At 30.6% G+C, this 21,853-nt stretch overlaps 7 protein-coding genes across 8 annotated transcripts; 2 read left to right on the plus strand and 5 right to left on the minus strand.

Annotated features, from left to right (window-relative positions):
- The first annotated feature begins 142 nt into the window (after positions 1-142).
- LOC122523203 lies at positions 143-1,675 on the plus strand. Its single transcript, XM_043644858.1, has 6 exons — positions 143-341; positions 562-620; positions 724-852; positions 929-1,081; positions 1,143-1,331; positions 1,404-1,675. Exons 1-6 carry the CDS (start codon positions 143-145, stop codon positions 1,539-1,541), a joined length of 867 nt encoding a protein of 288 aa, XP_043500793.1. The 3' UTR covers positions 1,542-1,675.
- LOC122523040 (40S ribosomal protein S23) lies at positions 1,662-2,647 on the minus strand. The gene is made up of 3 exons (XM_043644567.1): positions 2,548-2,647; positions 2,064-2,223; positions 1,662-1,990 (listed from the first exon to the last, which is right to left on the minus strand). Exons 1-3 carry the CDS (start codon positions 2,549-2,551, stop codon positions 1,723-1,725), a joined length of 432 nt encoding a protein of 143 aa, XP_043500502.1. The 5' UTR covers positions 2,552-2,647; the 3' UTR covers positions 1,662-1,722.
- A 555-nt stretch (positions 2,648-3,202) lies between these two features.
- On the minus strand, positions 3,203-4,178 carry LOC122523039 (40S ribosomal protein S23-like). The gene is made up of 3 exons (XM_043644566.1): positions 4,076-4,178; positions 3,609-3,768; positions 3,203-3,536 (listed from the first exon to the last, which is right to left on the minus strand). Exons 1-3 carry the CDS (start codon positions 4,173-4,175, stop codon positions 3,269-3,271), a joined length of 528 nt encoding a protein of 175 aa, XP_043500501.1. The 5' UTR covers positions 4,176-4,178; the 3' UTR covers positions 3,203-3,268.
- Positions 4,179-5,434: 1,256 nt separating this feature from the next.
- On the minus strand, positions 5,435-14,336 carry LOC122522988 (mediator of RNA polymerase II transcription subunit 12). Its single transcript, XM_043644467.1, has 12 exons — positions 13,249-14,336; positions 12,445-13,172; positions 11,591-12,371; positions 11,157-11,479; positions 10,552-11,083; positions 9,869-10,462; positions 8,049-9,757; positions 7,536-7,961; positions 6,987-7,458; positions 6,641-6,903; positions 6,407-6,565; positions 5,435-6,299 (listed from the first exon to the last, which is right to left on the minus strand). The coding sequence occupies exons 1-12, from the start codon at positions 13,790-13,792 to the stop codon at positions 6,078-6,080; spliced, it is 6,753 nt and encodes a 2,250-aa protein (XP_043500402.1). The 5' UTR covers positions 13,793-14,336; the 3' UTR covers positions 5,435-6,077.
- Positions 14,337-14,481: 145 nt separating this feature from the next.
- Positions 14,482-16,566, plus strand: LOC122523021 (presenilins-associated rhomboid-like protein, mitochondrial). Of its 2 annotated transcripts, XM_043644540.1 has the most exons (9): positions 14,482-14,700; positions 14,787-14,970; positions 15,062-15,163; positions 15,244-15,409; positions 15,497-15,717; positions 15,789-15,890; positions 16,001-16,098; positions 16,189-16,302; positions 16,393-16,566. In XM_043644540.1, exons 1-8 carry the CDS (start codon positions 14,654-14,656, stop codon positions 16,283-16,285), a joined length of 1,017 nt encoding a protein of 338 aa, XP_043500475.1. In that variant the 5' UTR covers positions 14,482-14,653; the 3' UTR covers positions 16,286-16,302; positions 16,393-16,566. The 2 variants fall into 2 exon arrangements, with proteins under 2 accessions (XP_043500475.1, XP_043500474.1); XM_043644539.1 differs by having other exon boundaries at positions 14,483-14,700; positions 16,189-16,566.
- A 92-nt stretch (positions 16,567-16,658) lies between these two features.
- Positions 16,659-18,386, minus strand: LOC122523029 (S-formylglutathione hydrolase). Its single transcript, XM_043644550.1, has 5 exons — positions 17,918-18,386; positions 17,696-17,790; positions 17,229-17,606; positions 16,927-17,152; positions 16,659-16,844 (listed from the first exon to the last, which is right to left on the minus strand). Exons 2-5 carry the CDS (start codon positions 17,764-17,766, stop codon positions 16,662-16,664), a joined length of 858 nt encoding a protein of 285 aa, XP_043500485.1. The 5' UTR covers positions 17,767-17,790; positions 17,918-18,386; the 3' UTR covers positions 16,659-16,661.
- On the minus strand, positions 18,362-21,815 carry LOC122522994 (nucleolar protein 14 homolog). Its single transcript, XM_043644485.1, has 5 exons — positions 19,929-21,815; positions 19,703-19,832; positions 19,437-19,601; positions 18,818-19,326; positions 18,362-18,726 (listed from the first exon to the last, which is right to left on the minus strand). Exons 1-5 carry the CDS (start codon positions 21,644-21,646, stop codon positions 18,483-18,485), a joined length of 2,766 nt encoding a protein of 921 aa, XP_043500420.1. The 5' UTR covers positions 21,647-21,815; the 3' UTR covers positions 18,362-18,482.
- Between the last annotated feature and the right edge of the window lie 38 nt (positions 21,816-21,853).

Genomic DNA, 21,853 nt, shown 5'->3' on the forward strand with positions numbered 1-21,853 from the left:
CCTTGAAGTTATTTTACGATTATTTTCATAAGGTGGTATCATTTGTTACAAAATTGCATTTGAACTTCAACAGACAATATTTAGTTGAATTGATTTGTTTTTCTTATGCTTTTTTTTAATATTTTATTTCAAGATAGCTACGATGGATACGATTATGTTAGAATTGTATGATGTTTTGTTCAAATTACGTTATCCTGAAATTACTAAAGCGAAGCCAGATAACATAGGTTCTACTATATTATCTGGTGAAAGTAGAATTCATTTACTATCGTGGTTACTAACAGAAAAATTACCTACTTTATCAATCGAATTAGGAAAACTTCAAGGTCCTGTTTTACAAGGTACACTATATTAGATGTAACAATTAATATAGTGCATTTTTAACAAATTTAGTAGTTTTATAGTATTCATACACATGTGTTATTTTTCAAAATAATCTCCACTATTTTTGATAACTTTAATCCCATCTTTCATGTCAAATCGAACATATTTTTTTTTTAATTTCTACTACTTTAACATGAAAATGGTTTCAAATTAATACATGTACTTATTTCTTTTTAGATAAACTCGCTAAGTACTATTCTCAACTTGGAATTAGTGTTGACAAAGATATATTACTGGTAAATGATAATTTTCATAAATAATAGATGAATTTGAATTTGAATATAATAATAATAATATAGAATACTATATTAATTTAAAATATCTTCTTTTACTTTTAAGGGCAATTGTACATTAGAGAAACAACTTTCTACTTTAACAAGATTATTAAAATTTATTAAAAAGATTCATGCAAATTCAAATGATGTTTCTACCAACAAGGAAGAACAAACAGTCGCTAATTTATTAAAAGTTAATAAACAAATTCTTATATATCAATTTACCAATTTTATAATCAACATCTAATTAAATTTTTTTAAATCCGCAGATGCACTTTGCTGAAGATACCGATAATCTGAACAATGCATCTCCAAAAATGAGTTATTCGGAAGCTGTTACATATTTTGAAGAGTTAAGAATATTAGATGAACCTAACGAGTTTGATAAAACTTCTATAGGAAAAGAGTTATCCGAATTTAATGTACGTATTAAGATTTGTTCATTTTAACTATTGGATCTATATGTAGTTATATTCATAACAGGAAAATGATGAAGAAGCGAATAATACCGAAGAACAAAAGAATTTTATTTTACGAATGGAAAAATTGACTGATACCTATAATTCCATTTCTTCTTGTTTTGTATCGGCTGAGAAAGATGAAAATCCTGCAGTGAATTGTATGGACGAATATTTCAAAATTATGCAATCTGATTTTGAAATATTTAAACAGGTAATATAATTATTCTTTTGGATTTTAATGATCTTTGTAAATAAATTATACTAATAATTGTTTCTCCTATAGATACTACATTTTAAAAATGAGATACCTAAACTTGCATTACCAAAGACGTCAGAAAAAATCAGTCTTAATAAACAATCGTTTAATTCTATTATAGAGGACATTATGATATCAACAGATGATATTAAATATGTGTGCTAATATTTGTATGCAATATTATTTCCTCATAATTCAGAACAAAAAATAATAAAAAGCGATTAATATATTTAAAAAATTGGTTCATTTGCTGTGTTTGTATCTATGCGAATTAAATTAATATTATTTAATATTGAAAATGTTTTAAATGTTTTATATAGTTTTAAAATGATACATAATTTAGGATTTACGATCTTGGACGTTCCTTTTTCTCTTTGTAAAGAGCAAGTAAGGAAACGTTTGCAACTTTTACTACTTTGAAACGTACTCCGGGAATATCACCAACGGCATGTCCCTTACGTCCAAATCCAGCAACTAAAACTTCGTCGTTTTCTTCAATATTATTAAGACAACCGTCTCTAGGTACGAATGCAGTAATTTTTTTGCCATTTTTGATGAGCTGTACTCTTACGCATTTTCGAATGGCACTGTTGGGTTGTTTAGCTTCTACCCCACTAAAAAATATAGATACTTTAAAAATATTACTTATAATCAATAAATTATTATACTTTAAAACAAAATACATACACTTTTTCCAAGACAATTCCCTTTGCATGAGAAGCACCTCCAAAAGGATTAGCCTTCCACCTTGTTCCTAAATGAGCTTTTTTGTAGTCTTTATCGTTCCAACGTTGGTCACGTCTATGAATGACATGCTTGCGTGCAGTACGAACACCTCGAGGTTTACCTGTAAACGTTCGAGGTTAGAATCTTAACTTTTTATTTACTAGTGCATAAATTAAATTTTATATTTTCAATTTTAACTAATTCTTAAGAATTGGTTTGAGGATATTTATCGCAATATCATCAAATTTCATTCAGATAACTAATGAAACACTTGATAAAACTTTTTTTGAGGTTATACACCTTTTTTCTAATTCACATATATATATTAATGATACATGTGAATTAAATTATATTGTCATTAATAGATTATGATTGTTATTCTATACTTTTAATTAAAACACACAAATTGCAAATATATGATGTTTTAAAATAATTTAATTCTTACCCATCTTGACTAATGCACTAAACAAGCGGAAAAGATCAACTGTCTAACTGAACGGAAACATGCAGTTTTCTTTCGTTTTGATTGGTAGAACATTATAAGGTGTTCGACCAATCATAAAGCATATATAATAAATGTTCATTTTTTTAGGATACAGTCATAGGAAAATAGTACATGGGTAGTAATAATACCATTAATAAGTATATACTAATTTTTTAGAAATACATATTTTGAATAAATGTAGGTAGATTGTATTGCAGGTTAATTTTTTACTTACTAATACTAAAAACTGTTTATAAATTAACTTTGAATGAACTACAATAGTATAATATAATATTCAAATTAATAAACATGTTCCTATTAAACATTCATTCAAAATGATTCTATTTCTAATTACAAAACAGAAGTCAATAATAGTTTCCCTTTTCATTGTTTTGCAATATTAACCATGTTATAATAAAAAAGATCTAATAAGAATTATTAACACAGGTGATTAATTAATAAATGCATCTCTTGAAAGCTCATATATAAACTAGCTGTAATTGAAACGACTATGTAATTTAAATTGTTTTTTTGACAGATAAACAAGAGAAAAATAATAAATAAACTAAAGGTAGAGGTAATCACAAAATTTGTGAATCTTTTAGGTTTGTACAAATTAAATTAATACCATTTAATATTGAGAATTACATAGTTTTTTTTTAAAAAAGATGTGATCCAACATTTACGATCTTGGACGTTCCTTTTTCTCTTTGTAAAGAGCAAGCAAAGAAACGTTTGCAACTTTTACTACTTTGAAACGTACTCCGGGAATATCACCAACGGCATGTCCCTTACGTCCAAATCCAGCAACTAAAACTTCGTCGTTTTCTTCAATATTATTAAGACAACCGTCTCTAGGTACGAATGCAGTAATTTTTTTGCCATTTTTGATGAGCTGTACTCTTACGCATTTTCGAATAGCACTGTTGGGCTGCTTAGCTTCTACCCCACTAAAAAGTATAAATACTTTAAAATATTACTTATAATCAATAAATTATTATACTTTAAAACAAAATACATACACTTTTTCCAAAACAATTCCCTTTGCATGAGAAGCACCTCCAAAAGGATTAGCCTTCCACCTTGTTCCTAAATGAGCTTTTTTGTAGTCTTTATCGTTCCAACGTTGGTCACGTCTATGAATGACATGCTTGCGAGCAGTACGAACTCCACGTGGCTTACCTAAAGGAACAAATGATCGAGATTAGAGTGTTTAATTAATTTTTTGTTTACCATTGCATTAAGTAAATTTCATAATAAAAAATTTCGATTAATTTCATTTAAAAGTAGAATAAAACATGTGGTAGAACTTGATTTAAGGTTATGCACACTCTTAATTATTTGTATATATATTTAAGATACACATGTTCAAAATATTATTATTATTAACATATCGCGATTATTATTAAATATTTTTTTTTATTAAAACGTAGATATTCAATTGATATAACATTTTAAAACAATAAAATTAAAGAACATAAAAACGTACCCATCTTTAGAAGAGTATAATTTCGACCGGAAGACTGATCGAATAGATCGACAAACGGGAAACGATTCTTTTCATAACTACAAACTATTCGACCAATCATAAAGTGTGTATAATCAAAGTCACTCATTTGAAAATAAATATTATTCATTAATGTCAAAAGCTTAATTATTAAAAACATTTATTTTCATTATATATATATATATCTAAGAAATTAATTATTTAATTAATTAATAAATGATTATATATTTAAAATAATTAATATATGTTAGGTTATCGTGTGACATCAGTAGTGGCAAAGAACGTTCGAATCGCCCGGTAAAATTTGAACGTCAAGAATTGCTAGCTCCCACGTGTTCTGTATTTTCCTTTTAGTTCTCTCAGTGATTTTATATTAATTACAGTTGAAATGCCTAATAAAGTTACCAGAGACGATCGTAAGAGTAGTAGTTCGAGATTGGACATATCTAAAAAAAATTGTACCTCCACATAAACATAAGAAAGATGAGATCGAAACAAACAGTTCGTCGACAAAAAAAATAAAAATTTATGTTGCTCGAGCTGTATCAGAAGATTTTGAAAAACACTGTAGAATAGTTAATTTCATACTTGTTTTTTTCAACCATCACGAGTTTAGTAAAGTATATAAAGTGTAATGGCAAAATTTCATTCAAATCATGTAAAAGTGAAGGCCTTGGATTCATCATTCAAGGTAATTGTGAAAAGTGTAAAAACCCTCACCCTTTAATGCAATAATCGAAAATAACTTATTTAAAAGCTCGGTGTTAAAAAATCCACAATTTTTGCACGTTTACATACCATGAAAATGATTCAAAAGGTAAGGATTCGAAAGGTAATTCCCCACATAATATACAAAGCTATGAATTACAATTTAATAAAGGAAATCTTCCTTTATATAATTATCAAATATAAGATATTATAAACTTTAATTTTTGAATATGCAGAGTTTTGAAACTTGATAGAAATTAACTCGAAACTTGGAGAAATTTAAAAGAAAATTCTATCAGATTGGTATTATACATACACGATTATGTTATAAGATTAAGTTAAAAAAATAAATTGAAATAAAAAAATTAATGAAATTTTTAGATACATCTTAAAAAATTACCTTAATTTCTTTGCATTAAGTTCACAATTAATTAATCATTTCTTAATAAAGAAGTAAAATATTAGGTTGGCCGATTAGTTCATACGGAGATTTTTTGGCCATATTATTTACTTAGAATAAATCACGCGGACTTATTGAACAACCTAATATAATTCATTTTTATAATCTAGTTTTTATACTCTTTTGGACATTGCGAAAATTAAAAGCGACTTTGTAAAGAATTTCTCGTATTATTACAATATAATGTCGCTTTATCTATATTTTTGCAATTTATGTCGATGATAAATACATGTACGAGACAGTCTAAAATACGATATATACAATACAAAATTGATATAAGACTAGGTAAATTAAAATATTAGATAAACTAGTAGCAGTATTTATAATAAAATAATATAATAATGAATTATTATACTATTGTCAATAAAGAAGATCCAGATTTTCAGGATTTATGATATTATGCGTTTACATTAACCCTCTACATTAGTCCAATTTATTTTGTTTGTTCAACTAAAAATTATCTAATGTTAAATTTATAATATAACTTATATTATTATAATTATGTTATCCTCTAGCATATAAGTATAACTTAAACTTAGCAAGTATTAATTTTCGAGATATAAATGGTGATACATTTATAACAATATTAAGATTTACAAAATACATATAATTGGGTAAGGTAGGTAACTTTAAAGTTACATACGTGAATTTATAGAGGGTTAATGCTTAATATTCTGAACACATAGGTCGTGGAGGTACACGTTTAAAGAATGAATTACAATTTTGTTTAAGTCAAGAATGTACGAGATTAATAAATGGAGTGCGTATACATTTTGAAAGAACACTGCGTTACACCATACCATGTTCTTTTTAGTTTTAATATCCTGGTGGTTGATGTTGATAGGGGTGTTGTGGTGGTTGACTCAAGTGCCGTTGTAAATGCGTAACTAATTGGGGAGTTGGTTGTTGCCCACCAGCAGCACCTTGCTGTTGTTGTTGCTGTTGCTGTTGTGCTTGTTGCTGTTGCTGTGCCTGTTGTTGCTGTTGTTGCAAAGCTAACATTTGTTGTCTCATACGTTGTTGATTTATAGCTTGTTGCTATACAAAAAGATATATTTAAGAAAAGTTTATTTTTATATATAAATTGGAAATTACTTATGTCTCTAAAATCATATATATTAACTTTAAATACGTATATAATCTACCTGCTGGAATTGTTGGTTTTGTTGTAAACTAACATTTGTTGTAACTCCAGTTACTCCCACTGCACCTGGTTTACCAGTTGCTTGTCTGTATGGTGGAGCAGGTTGGTTTTGAAGACCTCCACCCATTGGTCCCATAGCATTCATTGTAACATTTGGTGCCTATGAAGATAAAATTAAATGTAAGAAATCATCGCATATTCGCTGTATTCCATTGGTAACTTTAGCTGTACTTACTTGTAAGTAAGGTGGCCTCGTTGCAGCAGGCTGCATTCTTTGTTGTGGCATATATTCTGGACCTCGTTGAGGTCCCATCATTTGCTGTTGATTTGTGAACATCATATTTGGTTGTTGATTCATTATTCCTTGTTGTTGTTGTTGCTGTTGTAATAATTGCTGTTGCTGTTGCGTCTGTTGAGGGTTTTGTTGCTGCTGTTGTTGTTGTTGCTGTTGTGGTATCATCTGTTGTCCGCCATATCCTGCATAATTCTGATTCATTCCTGTGAATAATCATATGCATTAAAAATTAAAGACATTTCCATATTTTCGTAACTTATAATTTTTTTAATCGATAATATTTCACCTTGCTGCATTCCAGCATACATTCCTTGCTGTTGCTGTTGTTGTTGCTGTTGTTGCGGTGCAAACATATTTTGCTGTGGATTGATACCCGGCGCACCGTGTTGCGCTCTTAATTGCTGTCTAATAAACTGTTGTCTTTGCATGCCTTGGAAAGCACTTGGACCAGCTACTGGCGGGGGATTAGGTTGTTGTTGAGTACCCATAAATTGATTTGGTAATCGTAAACGTAACATATTAGATAATGCTTGTTTGGACTGATTGTTCATTCCGGGTCTTTCATAACGAGGTCCCCCGACTGGTGTTGGTGGCAATTGTTGTCCATATCCATATTGCTGTGCTGGCGTATGATTTTGTTGATTTGCATACCATTGTTGTTGAGGCTGTGGTGGTTGCCCAGTAAACATTCCAGATTGCTGAGCAACAGCTGCTTGTTGATTGTTGAAAGCCATTTGTTGCAATTGAGATGGTGGTTGCTACAAAATCATTTATAATATAAATTTCAAAATATATTATAAATGCCTAAAATAATTGTTATAATGATTACACTAACTTGTATTTGTTGTGACACAGGAGCTGTAGGCGTTGCAGCACCTTTGTTTCTTCTGTGTCGTCTAGCTTTCATAGCTTTACCTTTTCCATTAGTCGCAGTATTACCTACTCCACTACTACCCACACTGCCACCAACTCTTCCTGGAGAGTCAATGCTCATTGGAGTATCAGCTTTACCTGGTTCAGATTCTTTTTTGTCTGGTTCCAGATCTTCTGGCGGCAATGGTGGCGGTTCCAAATAATAGTTAGGTGGTCTAAGCTGACTGTGTGTATGATACCTTAATAATTTGTGCGCATTTTGATAAGTAAGCGGTTTACGTTCAAGTCTAACTGCTCTGAACCATGCCCAAGATAAAGGTGCTGGATTCTTATGGCCTTCTAATAATTCCCATGCAGAAACTCTTTGCGAATCACATACTTGTAAGCCCTGCTCATACGTATTTGTCATTAAAGTAAATAATTTTACAAATAAGGCAGATATTCATTTTATTATATGTAAGTGACTTCATCTTACCTGCTTTTTATCAATACTATCAAAACCAGCGATTTTATTTCCCTTAGTATCCGTCAAACAACCAACTGGTTCACAAGTAATAACTTCCATCGTCAATTTTGGCAGCGGTAATAATTGTCTAACAAATCGAATACTCGGAGAATTTCTATCACCAAGTTCCTTTTTTAATTTTTTCATTAAATTTTGATAATGCTTTTTATTTTCATCTTTTTCAGACTGTGAGTCTGAGACTAAAGTGGAATGTATTAATGTTGCTAACATATCTATAACAGTTGTAAATAGTTCTGAATTATTGTTTAGATCGATTACCCCATAGCTGACTAACTGAACAAGTAAAATAGCCCAATCAGTTGTAGCAGTTGTATTTCGTTGTATTGTATCAAAAACGCCACCAACTAAGCTAAATCTTAATTGAAGAGCATCTTGTAATACTTCTCTTGCTTTGGGATCTTCAGAACCTATATTTTTCTCTTCTTTACTTGTATTAAGAAATTGAGACAATTGTGAATGTAATGATGTCAATAAACCTTCTCTTTGGTCGTCTTGTCCTTTCAGACATGTCAATACCAACGATAAGAATGGCTGATGATTAAAAAGTGATGGCGATTTGGATCTACCTCGTTCACGACCAGCTGTTTTTGACCAATTACCAGATTCTAATACTTGGCCTGCAACTTTAAGAACTCTTCCTTGTACAGCACTTGGCAGTTTAGAAACAAGAGGAGCCACTAGCCATATAGAACCTGATCTTCTATCAGTTTTACTCGATAAAGAATTTAATTGAAATACATCTATAGCAGCTTTTGCAACAGTATCTAGCCATTGAGAAAGATCGACAGAGCCAGGTGGGAATTGTTTATACATTAATTGTAGATCAAGCCAAGACATCCTAAGACTCCATTGTTCTAAGTTTTCCAAAATACTTGTAATATGCGTTTTTTGATCGATAAAAGCTTCAGTTGGTGTTTCAGGATAACATATCATATGTAATAATCTTTGTGCTTGGCGTGGAGTTAACATACTATCTAATAACATGTCAGGATGACAAAGTTCTTCAGGATTTTGTAAACACCTTTCCAAGACCCATTCTTGACTACAAATTTGACGTAAAACATGCTGAGCGAAGTCCGAAAGACCTTTTACATTTTCGGAAGTCATACCAGCACTACTACTAGAGGAAGACATTGCAAGATCAAGTCCAAGATCATCACCACCTCCTAAAATATCACTGGTTCCTAAAATATGACTAATTGATAATTCTCCAGGTCCACCACTACTAACACCAATACCAACGCCAACACTACCAGGTCCTCCTTTGCTTGAATGAGTCATAGACACATCTGGTTTTTTAGGTGGCTGTTTTCCGGCAGTTGCATCAGCTACTACAAGGATAGCTTTCAATACCGCTAATACTGGACCTACTCTTATATTGTTATGTGCCGCAGCCAAAAGATGTCTATCGCAACTTAATTTTATGCTGTATCCTCGTGAATTTCCATTTGGTAAAGGATGAGGACTTGTGCCAACAGAATACAAGGCTGGCTGAGGACATTCGACTGTTTTAAAAAGTCGCAATAATAAGTGGCATGTTAAACGAGCTCCGGCTTCAGCCTCCATATCTGCATCTCCACGACCTTCATTGCAGGCTTTAACTAACGATGGCAATGCTATATGTACAACAAAGTCTTCCAATGAGAAGCAGTGTCGAGCTATAAGAATAAGAAAATAAATTAATACAAAATGTTTGAAATATTTAATGTAATATATTGTAAAAAATGATATACAATATATTCGACTAATTTATTATTGTATAAACTTACCAATTAAAATTGATGTAAATACTGCAAGAGAATTATGTATACTTAAATCTTGGACATCAACTTGATTTAATACATCAATGTAAAATGCAGAACTGTTAGAGGAACAGCAAAGTGCCATGAGGACTCCCAACCATTCTGCATTTAATGCATTACAGCAAGCTGTTAACTCAGCACAAGTTATAGCAATATCATTTAATTTGTCATTATCTGTTTCACTACAAACTGCAACTATAGCATTGCATACAAAACTATAACGATTTGCTGGCGTTTCATTTAATTGTCTGGCCCATTGCGGTTCTATTTTTCCACCTCTTCTAGGACTAGTAAATACATCAACCATGAATTGTGAATTATATACATGACTTGAGGGTGTCGGTTGCAATGCACTATAAAGAGCAGTACGAATTTTTGGATACGCATTACTAAACGCTTCCACGCCATGTGGTTTAGTTTTTAACAATGAGCACGTGGAATACAAATCATAGAGATGAGCCAATACACAACGTTCTGCTGAGCTACAATCACTTGGATTTGCGACATGTTTTACAACCTTACATAACAAATCAAATACAACTGTTGTTTGTTCCGGTGATACTAAAAACCAAATCAATTAAATATTAGATCATTTTATCAACATTGTCAACATTGGTATTGTTTAATAGATAAATAATCACGTCACTCACATAACAAGCAGCAATGGTATCTTCTTAATACTCCTACAACATATAGACTTAAACTGGTAGTGTAACTTCTAACAAGTTGACTATTTCTCACTGTAAATTGAGCTTCAACTTCTGGCAATTCTTTAAGTATTTGAATACAGACATCTATCAGGCCATAAATATTTAAAGCCAATTCCATTAAATCAAATAGAAAGGCTACGTGTTCTTGCACCGGCAAATAAGACGATCCAGCCAATGCAAATGTATTAAGCATTTCAATAACTTGTGTTGCGCATTGCCACGTTACCACATGCTGATCAAAATAACTTAAGTTTTGAAATTTCATTGTTATAGCCTCGAAATTAAATTCACTGCGCGAGTGCTTTTTCACTTTTCCACCTTCTGCAACGTCAATGCTAAATTTTTTACCAAATAATTTACATACTTCTTTTGTCATTTTTTTAACAACATGTCTAGCTTCGTCTCGTACACGACCTACTCCATACAACAATACATGACGTTGATTGCAATCGTGCTGACTACATGTCTCGTCCTAAAAAATATACATACGGTTATACGAAGCTTTTGACATTAATAAAACAATATTTTGAATATTAATTAATCACCTGTGGTAAAGGAAAATGTGTTGTATATAGTAAATGACGGCTATGACTTGATTGAATTTTGGAGTCAATACCCTCATGACCCGTATGTCCAGCCAAAGCATCTTCTTTTGGACTATCTGGTGCATCCATACTATTTTGTTGGTCTTCTTTAATATGTTGCAATAACTTGTCTAAGTCATCATCTATTTTACTATCATCATAATCCATAGCTCTATTATGATCTGGTACATCCAATTTAGTTGGTTTTAATTCTATTCCTGAGAAGAGACTTTCCTCATCAATTTCTCTATTACTAGGTGTTCCAGGCTTACTTGCTGCTGGACCTGAACGAAATATTTCGCTTAACAAACTTACATAAAATTTATTCTTCGTACTAGTATAGAAAAAAAAAAAAATGCAGACAAACGCTAGTAAAAACTTATTAATTTAACTACCTTGTATAAGATCTCCTCTTGAAATCAATGTACACATATAGGCATCGTGTGAAAAAACGTCGTGTCTTATTAGTTCTGAGAATAAATGAACTAAATTTGTAAATTGTGTTTTAGATTGTGATGTTGAGTTATCTAAAACAGGAGCATCTGTATCTAAAAATTTCATTAACAGTGGCTGAAAAATTGGAAGTACAGGTGGATTTCCATTACTCCAAACACTATCTTTGTCATCATTGTCATTTGTTTCTCCAGTGGCTTCACTCTGTCTTTTTTCTAGCAATTTAGCAACGGCCATTGCTCTGTGTTCTCCCCATCTTTCTGCACTTACTGCCCACTCGCAAAGAATTTCAACTACTGCAGAATCCTGTTGTGGATTATATTCTGTTTTTGTATCACGTTCATTATTATTATCTTTTGGAGGAGGAGCAAAAATTTTGGCATACAATGTATCTAACGAATTAGCTGCATCCATTCGGTCAAAACTATGTCTATCTAAAGCATCTAATGCTGCTAATACTTTTGTAGTTGTCATTCCTGCACTACTTTGTTGCCATTTATCGCACGACCATCGTCCCTCAGCAGATTGTGATCGAATTCTTATATTTTCTTGTCCAATCTTCAATTGTTTCCTTGTAGGATCAGTAGCACTTGTAGGTGGAGTTGGTAAAGCGGCAGGAGGACACGGCAAATAATCTAATGGAGAACCATTTAAAACTGTTGGAGCTTTCCCTTCCCCAACGCTGTTCCATACTAATGCTGTTGGACACTCCAGAGTGATAACCTAAGGAAAAAAAATAAATCTATTATAAACAATATTTCAATGGTGAATTCAGTAAATGAAATATTTATCTTACCTGTATGATCGTAGATAAACTATATAACACATCCCTATGGTGTGGACAAACTAAATATTCATTAAAAGCTGCGGTTAGTGGATTTGGTGGACCTTGATTTGTAACAGCTGCATCTTTTCCATTATTAACTTCAGTTTTAACAATGGATGGACTTTGCGGATTGCTATTCACTTCAACATTGTTACACATGTATGCCAATTTGCGACAACACAAATATGCTAAGCGCCTAGCTAATAATTCAGACTGTATAAATTCTTCTAAATATTGTAAAGCTAATGGCAATAAAAGTTTTAAGATGCCATCCTCTGATGGCGATGATCTAATTTTATCTAATAATTCTAATATCCATTGGAGTAACTCTTGTCTATCCAACAAACCCTCTTCAAACATGTACTTGGCTAACTGAATACAATATTGCCATTGTTTCATTGCCAATTTATGTTCATCATTCATAACTGCAGTAACTATTGATTGAACATTTGAATTTGGTGTAGCTGGTTGAGTATTTATAGATCCATTAGTACTACCAGTTGTATTATTGTTAACAGTGTTATTGTTACTTCCATTAGCACTTGGTGTAGTACTGCCATTGCATGAATTATTTGTACTTGTACTAGTACTATTTGCATTACTATTTGTGGTATTAGTTACTTGGATACCTATATGATAATATTCTTGCAATTTTGACAGCTGATCTTTTAGAAATTTTATCAAAGTTCCTGTCCATTCTAAAAGAAAGAAAAAAACAATACACAATTTAAAATAAAATAAAATTTTAGTTGTTTTAATTTTAAATATATTTACCTGTAGTAGGATCAGGTAATTGTCGTTTTTTAATCTTAGCTTCTGAAACTGCAACAGTATACGCTGAACTCAATTTGATAAACCATGCAGCTCTTAACATAGGTACTTGATATTCGCATAACATCATAAATATTTCTTCTTTTTTATTAAAATTAGGTGCTTTTTTTGCAAGAGTCACTAAAGGTTTACACCCTGACAAGTCTTTGAACCATGCTTCTATACCATTTTTTGTTCTAGCAGTTACTGGCCAAAAGTTATCTTTAGGATTAATTTGTTGCCTTTTTCTTCCAGTATCAGGCATAGTTGCAAGTTCTTCTTTTTTACTAAGTATAGCATTGAAATATGCTCCTACTTTGGCAGCAGTAACATTACAATGTCTCGCAGTACCGAATTCATCGGATAACTGTGGCATTGTAGCAAATCCATGCTTGACATTAACAGACGTAAGCTCATCTTCCTTTTGTTTAGGTTCTTGAGGATAAACATCAGGTGGTCCCAATCTTGGCTTCTTCAGTGGCCGTTTCTCATACAATATTCCCATCATGGTACAAGATAATAATCAAATTGTATAATTGATTATCAACATCGCCAATAAAAACCTCAAAAAAGCGTATTAAAAGCTTGACACTTATTTGTAATATTGCACCAAGCTTAATAGTTCCTTTTCCGTCATCATGTGTTTATAATTATACAATACAATACTAACAATCATAACAGAACGAAAAGGACCGTAGGATCGGTCACCGCGAGAATATTAATACGAGATTTAATAAATATTTGCGCATAATTGACACCGTAACTTTCAGATGGCAAGTAGTCAAAACCTTACGTCAAAATTGTAACGACAGACGCCATTGTATTCAGAGTAAATTCTCATATAGAAGTTTTTACCGACGTCACGGTAAGCTAGAAAATAATTCGAATAATTCTAGAATGATATATCGGCCGCTTTCGATGATATTTTGAAAATCAAGCGATACCGAGGCATTTTGTTTATCATTTTCATAAACGACACGAACGCATATTCCGGGAAACGTTTACAAAATCGTCTGCTAAAATTCATGAATCACAGAAGACTAACCTAGAGATGAAATATCGCGAAGTTTGTAAATCGACTAATCGATCATCGTTGTAAATCATTAATTAAATTCAAAAATAAGACTTTCCTATTGGTCGACTTAGCGCGCGAAATATGCATTACGATATCTCGCGCGTCTCAGTATGTTGCAAAGTTCAATTTCATTTAATGTTATGTCAAGTGTTACAAACAACACGAAATTAAAAGTTCGTTCTATTCTAAATCTTTTTGTATAGGTCACTCGTGTGTCTTATTATTATATATTTCTTGATGGGATTATAATATAAAATATAATCTGTAATAACGGAATGCTAAATCATTTAAAACATGACGACCAGGACATTTATGCGCCTGGCTGATGCAACGAACAGATGGTACAATGATTTTCTTTTTTTCTTAGGTTATATATTATTTCTTATATTACGTGTATTGTTAATTAATTTTTTAATTTTTAATACAGTGTATTCATGTTACCGTCTCATACCAGTAGATTACACGTACCAAATGCGTACAAAAATGCAAGAGGTTTTAAACGATTAAAAGATTCTTCTAAACAACCTGAGAGCCCTTTTACCAGTCTCGAAGGTGAAAATGGACCTGTTCATTTTTCCAAGTTGTTGAAGCCATTTGTTTTTACTATTACGGTATTTGCAATAGTGCAATTTATTTTCATCTAATAACCAAAAATATTAAATCTTTATTCTTTATAATAGTACATTATATTCTGTTTATCAGTTCACAGGAACAACACTAATTGCTACAGCAATTTTGGAATATGAAAGAATTAGAAAGCAAACGTATAAAATAACGAATTATTTTAGACAATATTATAATATTGTATGTATTTCTTATTACATGTAAGTTATTATTATTATTATTATTGCTTGTATTTACAAAGCTTTTATATATTTATTTAGAAAACAGGATGGCGCAAAGAAATGGAAATATGGTGGAAAAGTTTGACAGATGGACAAAGAATGTTTGCGCCTATATGTTTTTTAAATGTTCTTGTATTTCTCGCATGGAGAGTACCTGCATTTCAAAGTACAATGTTACGATATTTCTGTGCTAATCCTGCTTCTAGTGAGTAACTAAGCAAGGTATATATTATTTCATAATGATTTATATATCGAGTAAAATAATTCATTGTTTTTTTTTCATTCATTCAAGATGTAACATGTTGGCCCATGATACTATCAGCATTTTCTCATTATTCTTTGTTACACTTGGCTGCAAACATGTATGTATTGCATAGTTTCAGTACAGGAATTGTTGCTGCTTTAGGCAAAGAACAATTTTTGGCACTTTATTTGAGCAGTGGTGTAATCTCCAATTTTGCTAGTCATTTTTATAAAGTTGCATTTGGTTTACCTGGTTTATCTCTTGGAGCTGTGAGTTATATATTTTCCCATATATATATATATATATAATATTATATAATTAATTTCACTTATATTATTAGTCAGGTGCAATCATGGGTATTCTTGGATTTGTCTGTACAGAGTATCCAGATACTCGTCTAGCTATATTTTTTCTTCCTATGTTCACCTTTACTGCAAGCATGGTAAATTAATATTTATTGTATTCATAAAATAATGATTCTTATAAAATTTTCTCTCTAACTCTTATTTCTTTTTTTATATTTTATTATAAAATATATTCTTTTGATTTTAGGCAATTAAAGTAACAATGACTTTAGACTTTACAGGCTGCATGTTAGGATGGAAATATTTTGATCATGCTGCACATTTAGGAGGTGCACTGTTCGGAATGCAAGTGTTATTTTACTTCATATTCATTATGCACTTGATGGAAATGTTTAATAATTATTTAATTTATGTTTTTTTCTTTCTATTGTGTAGATTTTGGCAAGCTTGGGGCAATGCTAACATTTGGCGAAAACGGGAGCCAGTATTAATGTTTTGGCATGAATTACGAAATCCACGCAAATCGCAATAAATACTGACTTTTACAAGGTGATAATGTGATTATCATATAAAAAACGTAAGATACTATATCGAGATCAGATAAAGAAATTGAATATAATTTAAGAGATACCATTTTAGGGAGAACACAAAATTTATAAGTATCAACACGTTTAATATATTTTTATTATTAACAATTTTTATGTGTATCATGAGAAAACTATTAAAAAATGGAAACAACGAGGTAAGAAGTAATAGATGTAACTTATCTGTAGCTTTGTTTAAATGAAAAAAAAAAAAAAAATCGTACATCGATATTATTGCTATTTATTTTATTTTTAATATTAGATTATTAAAATTTAATTATTAGTGAAGTTCGCGTGATATAAATTTTAACAACAAAAATATTTTTAATTTTTTAAATATTTCATGTGGTGTTTAATATGGTCTTCGACAAATGTAGCTATAAAGTAATAACTATGATCGTAAGCTTCCTGAAATCTTAAAACCAAAGATAATCCAACATCTTTTGCAACATTCAATAAGTTTTCAGGCAATAATTGACCCTGTTTTAAGAAGTTATCTTCTTTTCCCTGAAATATATAATATATATTTTAAATGTTTGATTCCTTCACTTATACGTTATTAGATTTGTTAGATTTGACTTAGGTAAACCTGATCTATTAAAATATCCAAAGGAGGGCCATTGTATTTTTTAGCTAATTCTGTAGCATCCCAGTCATTCCACGAGACATTGTTTTCTGTTTCTCCAAAATAGCCAGAGAATGCCTTTTTACCCCATGGGCACTGAATTGGATTACTAATAGGGGCAAACGCAGAGACCGATTTGTACATACCTGGATTTTTAAACGCACAGATCAGTGCTCCATGACCTCCCATGCTATAAAAATGATTCATTTTAAAAACATTTATAACATCATGTAGGAATAAGAATAATGTTTCTATTAGTTTCATACCTGTGACCCATTATAGACTGTTTATCCGAAAGAATAGGAAATTTGTCATTAATCAACGATGGCAATTCTTTAGTAACGTAACTATACATCCTATAATTTTTTTTCCATGGATCTTTTGTCGCATCTACATAAAATCCTGCTCCAACTCCAAAGTCATAACTATCAGAATCACCAGGAATATTTAATCCGCGAGGACTAGTATCAGGTACCACTAAAGCTACACCACACTCCGAAGCATATTTTTGAGCGCCAGCTTTTTGTATAAAATTTGCCTCCGTACATGTTAATCCTGATAAATAATAGATAACTGGGACAGAGACTTCTTCTGCTTGTGGTGGAAGAAAGATGGCAAAATTCATTTTACAGCCTAGGACGGAACTACGAAATATTAAGAAAAAACAAAATAAATTATCTTTGCAGATAGTCTGTCACTTAACCTTACATTTTTATCTTTCCATTTATAATACCTTTCGTGCGAATAAACTTTTTGCCATCCTCCAAATATTTTATTGCTAGATACTTCTGTTAGTTCCGTCATTGTAAAAAAGGATTGTTACACTTTCTAAGATATGATAAAAATTAAATCAGTGAAACACAAATTCTTTTTAGATTATTAGTACACTGCAATTGTGTACAAAGGTTAGATGATAAGAATGCAATCACGTTCCAAAATAAAATGTTATATTTACAATTATTATTACAGTATATTTATATTGCCGTGGAATCTTCTTTTTTTTTTAGATCGATCCGCACGCAAAGTACTTCCACGTTTGCTTTTTTTGTCCATTTTGCTTTAAAAAATTCATATTAACACTAAAAATATTTTAAATTTGAATTGCACGTGCATCCAAGTTGCTCGAAGGTTAGAATTAAAGTGGTAGAAACTGGCTTCAACTGAACACTAAATATGAAAGATTACTTAAAAGTATATTAGGGTGACTTCCGGTTATTGAATTTTAAAATATATATTAAGGGTACGAAAGGTTTTACGAGGGAACACGATCGCAGGTAGACGGAGGATTCCTATCGTCTATTATTCGATTCGGTCCGACCGAGCCGATTTAGATGCCACATCATTAAAATAGTTATATCTCCGAAAATAATTTTAATTTTAAAAAATCCTCTTAAGGACATATTCTTAAAGGTTTAAGCTTTATAAATATCTTCAATTGTACAATACAAAATATATCAACATAATTAAATAGATTAAAATCACATACGTGTATTTATGATTTTTTGTACAATTTTCTAAATCTATTTTTTCTTGAACTTTTTTAGTTCACTTTGTTGTTTCGCAGCATCGCCAAATATTTCATTAACTTTACGTTTACGTTCAATATCGCTCTTGATCTGTTGTTTAATTTGTAATTTGGATAAGAATGCTCTGTCCCTTCTTATTTCACGTATTGCACCCTTCGTTTCTCTTTTATATTTATGGAGTAATTTTTCCCTTTCTGCTTTTGCTTTAGACATAGGCTTATGCTTTTTACCATCGTATCTGTAAACAATGCAAAAAAAAAAATAAGTAATAAATATGGCATCTAATTATTATTTAATTAAAAATTAAATAGACAAAATAGTACACGTACACTTTTTCAATACGAGGTTCATATTGCCTTAATGGTTTTGGCCTTTTCTTCTCACGAATGATATATTCAAGTTTTTTACTCTTTAAATTAACTATTTCTTCACATAGTTGTTTGATATTCTTCTTTAAACTTGAAGGATATCCATTGCATGTATTTTCTTTTAATAACTTCATTATTGGTTCGAATATAGAATATGCAGAATCTAATTCTTGAAGTTGATTTTTAAATTCAGTAATTAAATTTACTGCAATAAATAAAGCTCTTATTTTGAAATCATTATCTATATCTTCATTTACTAAATCACTCGCTTTCATAATTTTTATATTTAAATCCATTTCTACATCTGTTTCTTCCTGATCAATTATTAATAAATTACTTAAATAACCAGTTTGTTTAAAAGGAGGAATCACCTTAATTCCTTGAATCAAATTTTTAGGCGTAGCCATAAATATTATCCCACGTAGAAAATTGATCACAGATGGAGCAAATCGTTTACTTAATACTGTGTACTAAAAAAAATTAATTTTTCATTATACAGTAACAATACAATACAATATAATACAAATATTACATAATTAGTTATATAAAACAAATAATAGATTTAATGATTATTATGTACCTCCAATATAAGAGTACATATAAAGAGACCCCTCGATATATCTCTTCCATTTTTAATACGACATGTCATTAATATTTGTGACATAAATATAAAGCAAGGAGTAACAATTACGTGTCTAAAATCAGATGTTGAAAATAATAGCGATACCAATTTGAAAATAATAAGCTGAAAAAGAAATTATTTTTTTGTTTAAATAATGAAATATTGTATAAATAATGAAATATATAATGAAATTTCTCTCCTAATTAAATATTTGGTATACTTACTGTATCTATATTGGGATACTGTTTTTTATTATTTTTAAATTCTTCATATTTCTTTTTTATTATTTCAACTATACAATTTTTAGTATTTTCAGGATTTGCATGTGCTAAATCATACAGATAAGGACACAATCTGAAATATATAAAATAATAAATTATTTTTATGTTTAATTAATATTCTTAATGGAATAAAATATTTATTGTGTGTATATATATATATATATTTTACCTGTCCAAAATTTGAAAAGAGTTAACAATGTTTTCAACATTACTATCTTCTATACTACTAACAAGAATATGTTCTATTAGAAAAATAAATAATTTAGATAATTTCTCTTTGTTCTGATTATCTAGGGACCAATGATTACATTTTATTATACGATCCACAATAACCGATTGATAATCGGGATTTTGATTTTGTAGTAACTTTTGTAATTCTGTGAAATTTTCTGGTGCTTTATAAGTATAAGGCAATTCCTTTCTAGCTTTTTCCATTACTTCTTTCCTTTTTAAAAGATCATTTCTAATTTCTTGCTTTCTATCTTCACTGACAATTTTATCGTTAACTGTTTCCTTATTTGATTTTAAGATAGACTTTAATTTATCATTTTTAGAATTAGCTGATTTTTCAGTAATTGTATTTCCAAATTTAACAGTTTTTTTAACAATTATCTCCTCCTCATTTTCACTGGAGGAATCATCTTGTTTTAAATCTGATAAGTCATCTTCTGAAGAGTCTTCATCATCTGTGTTATTCGAATTTTGTGTTTCACATTCATCACTTTCTTCGTGTTCATCATTTTGAATTTTTGATTTCAGATCAATTTTATTTTCTACAGTCTTATTTTTTATAATTTTATCATTCACAAGAGACTCCTTCGTTCCTTGTATTTCACTTTCTACTTCATTTGTGTCTTCATCTAATTCAGAATCATTACTATCATTAGAGCTTTGACTAACATCATCGATAAGTGTATTGTCATCATTGTTACTTTGAGCTTCTTCGGATATTTTTTCTACCATAAATCCATCATCAAGATCATCAGCTGATTTATGCCTTGATTGTGTATTTGAATCAGTTATAAATCCTTTCATTCTTGCTAAACGATCAGCTTCGAGTGCTTCTAGTTTCTCCTTTTCTTCTTTAATAATTTCTTCCTCAGATTTTAATCTATCAGTAGGATTACCTCTAGCTTCAAATTTTAACTCACGTACAGCCATGTCATAATCATCGACTCTTACTTTTTCAGGAGGATCTTGGTTAGATGTTTTACTCGTTGACATTAGCGGAAGGAGATCTTTCCATTCGGTATCAAGTTTTTCTGTCAAGTCCAAAGTTTGCTCTCGTATCTTTTGCTTTTCTGCTTTACGTTTTTTGGAATCAGCAATAAGTTGTTCTATGAGATCTTTTCTAGACATAGTTGAGTCTGATTTAGTTAATATGCCACCTCCAAAGTGAGCTTCGCCGACAAATTTTTTATCCAATTTCCCATCCTTATTTTCATCATCGCTAAATTCATCATCGCTTTTAGGATCATCAAATTTTTCTACCTCTTCAAGGGTTTGACCTCTATGAGTTAATACTTCTTCGTCATTTAAACTAAAAATATTTTTCTTTTTATGCGCTTTCATACGTTCAGCTGTAAATCTTGCCATAGCTTTTTCCTCCGGTGTCAGGCGATAATTTTTTTCACCTATGCGTTTGTCTAAGAATACATTGTCTTTATTTTTCAATTTATACTCTTGGAAGAGTGTACCCTTACGTTTGCTAATAGCTTTGGCACGTGATATACCAGGTAAACCTCTGTCAGCTTTACTCTTTCGTCCTAAAACATTCTGTTTGTCTTTATTTATATGTATTTCAAAAGGATTTAAATTTTTCTTTTTTTGTTGAACATGTTTTGATTGTATAAAATCAGACAAATTCTTCTTCTTTCCTTTCACCATTTTCAATATGATAATGATATATGATTTAAACAAATATAATACTTTACGTACATTAATTTATTAATTAACTTATAAATATATAAACAGAAGTTTAATAACCTATATTACGATAAAGATTCTTCGACAATAACCCACGTGTTTCATTTAGTCCGCGTATTGTTAATCATTGCTGCCACTACATCTTACCAAAAATATCAGTCAATTCTA

This window comes from Polistes fuscatus, unplaced genomic scaffold (assembly GCF_010416935.1).
Source record: "Polistes fuscatus isolate 324 unplaced genomic scaffold, CU_Pfus_HIC Scaffold6, whole genome shotgun sequence".
Taxonomy (NCBI): Eukaryota; Metazoa; Arthropoda; class Insecta; order Hymenoptera; family Vespidae; genus Polistes; species Polistes fuscatus.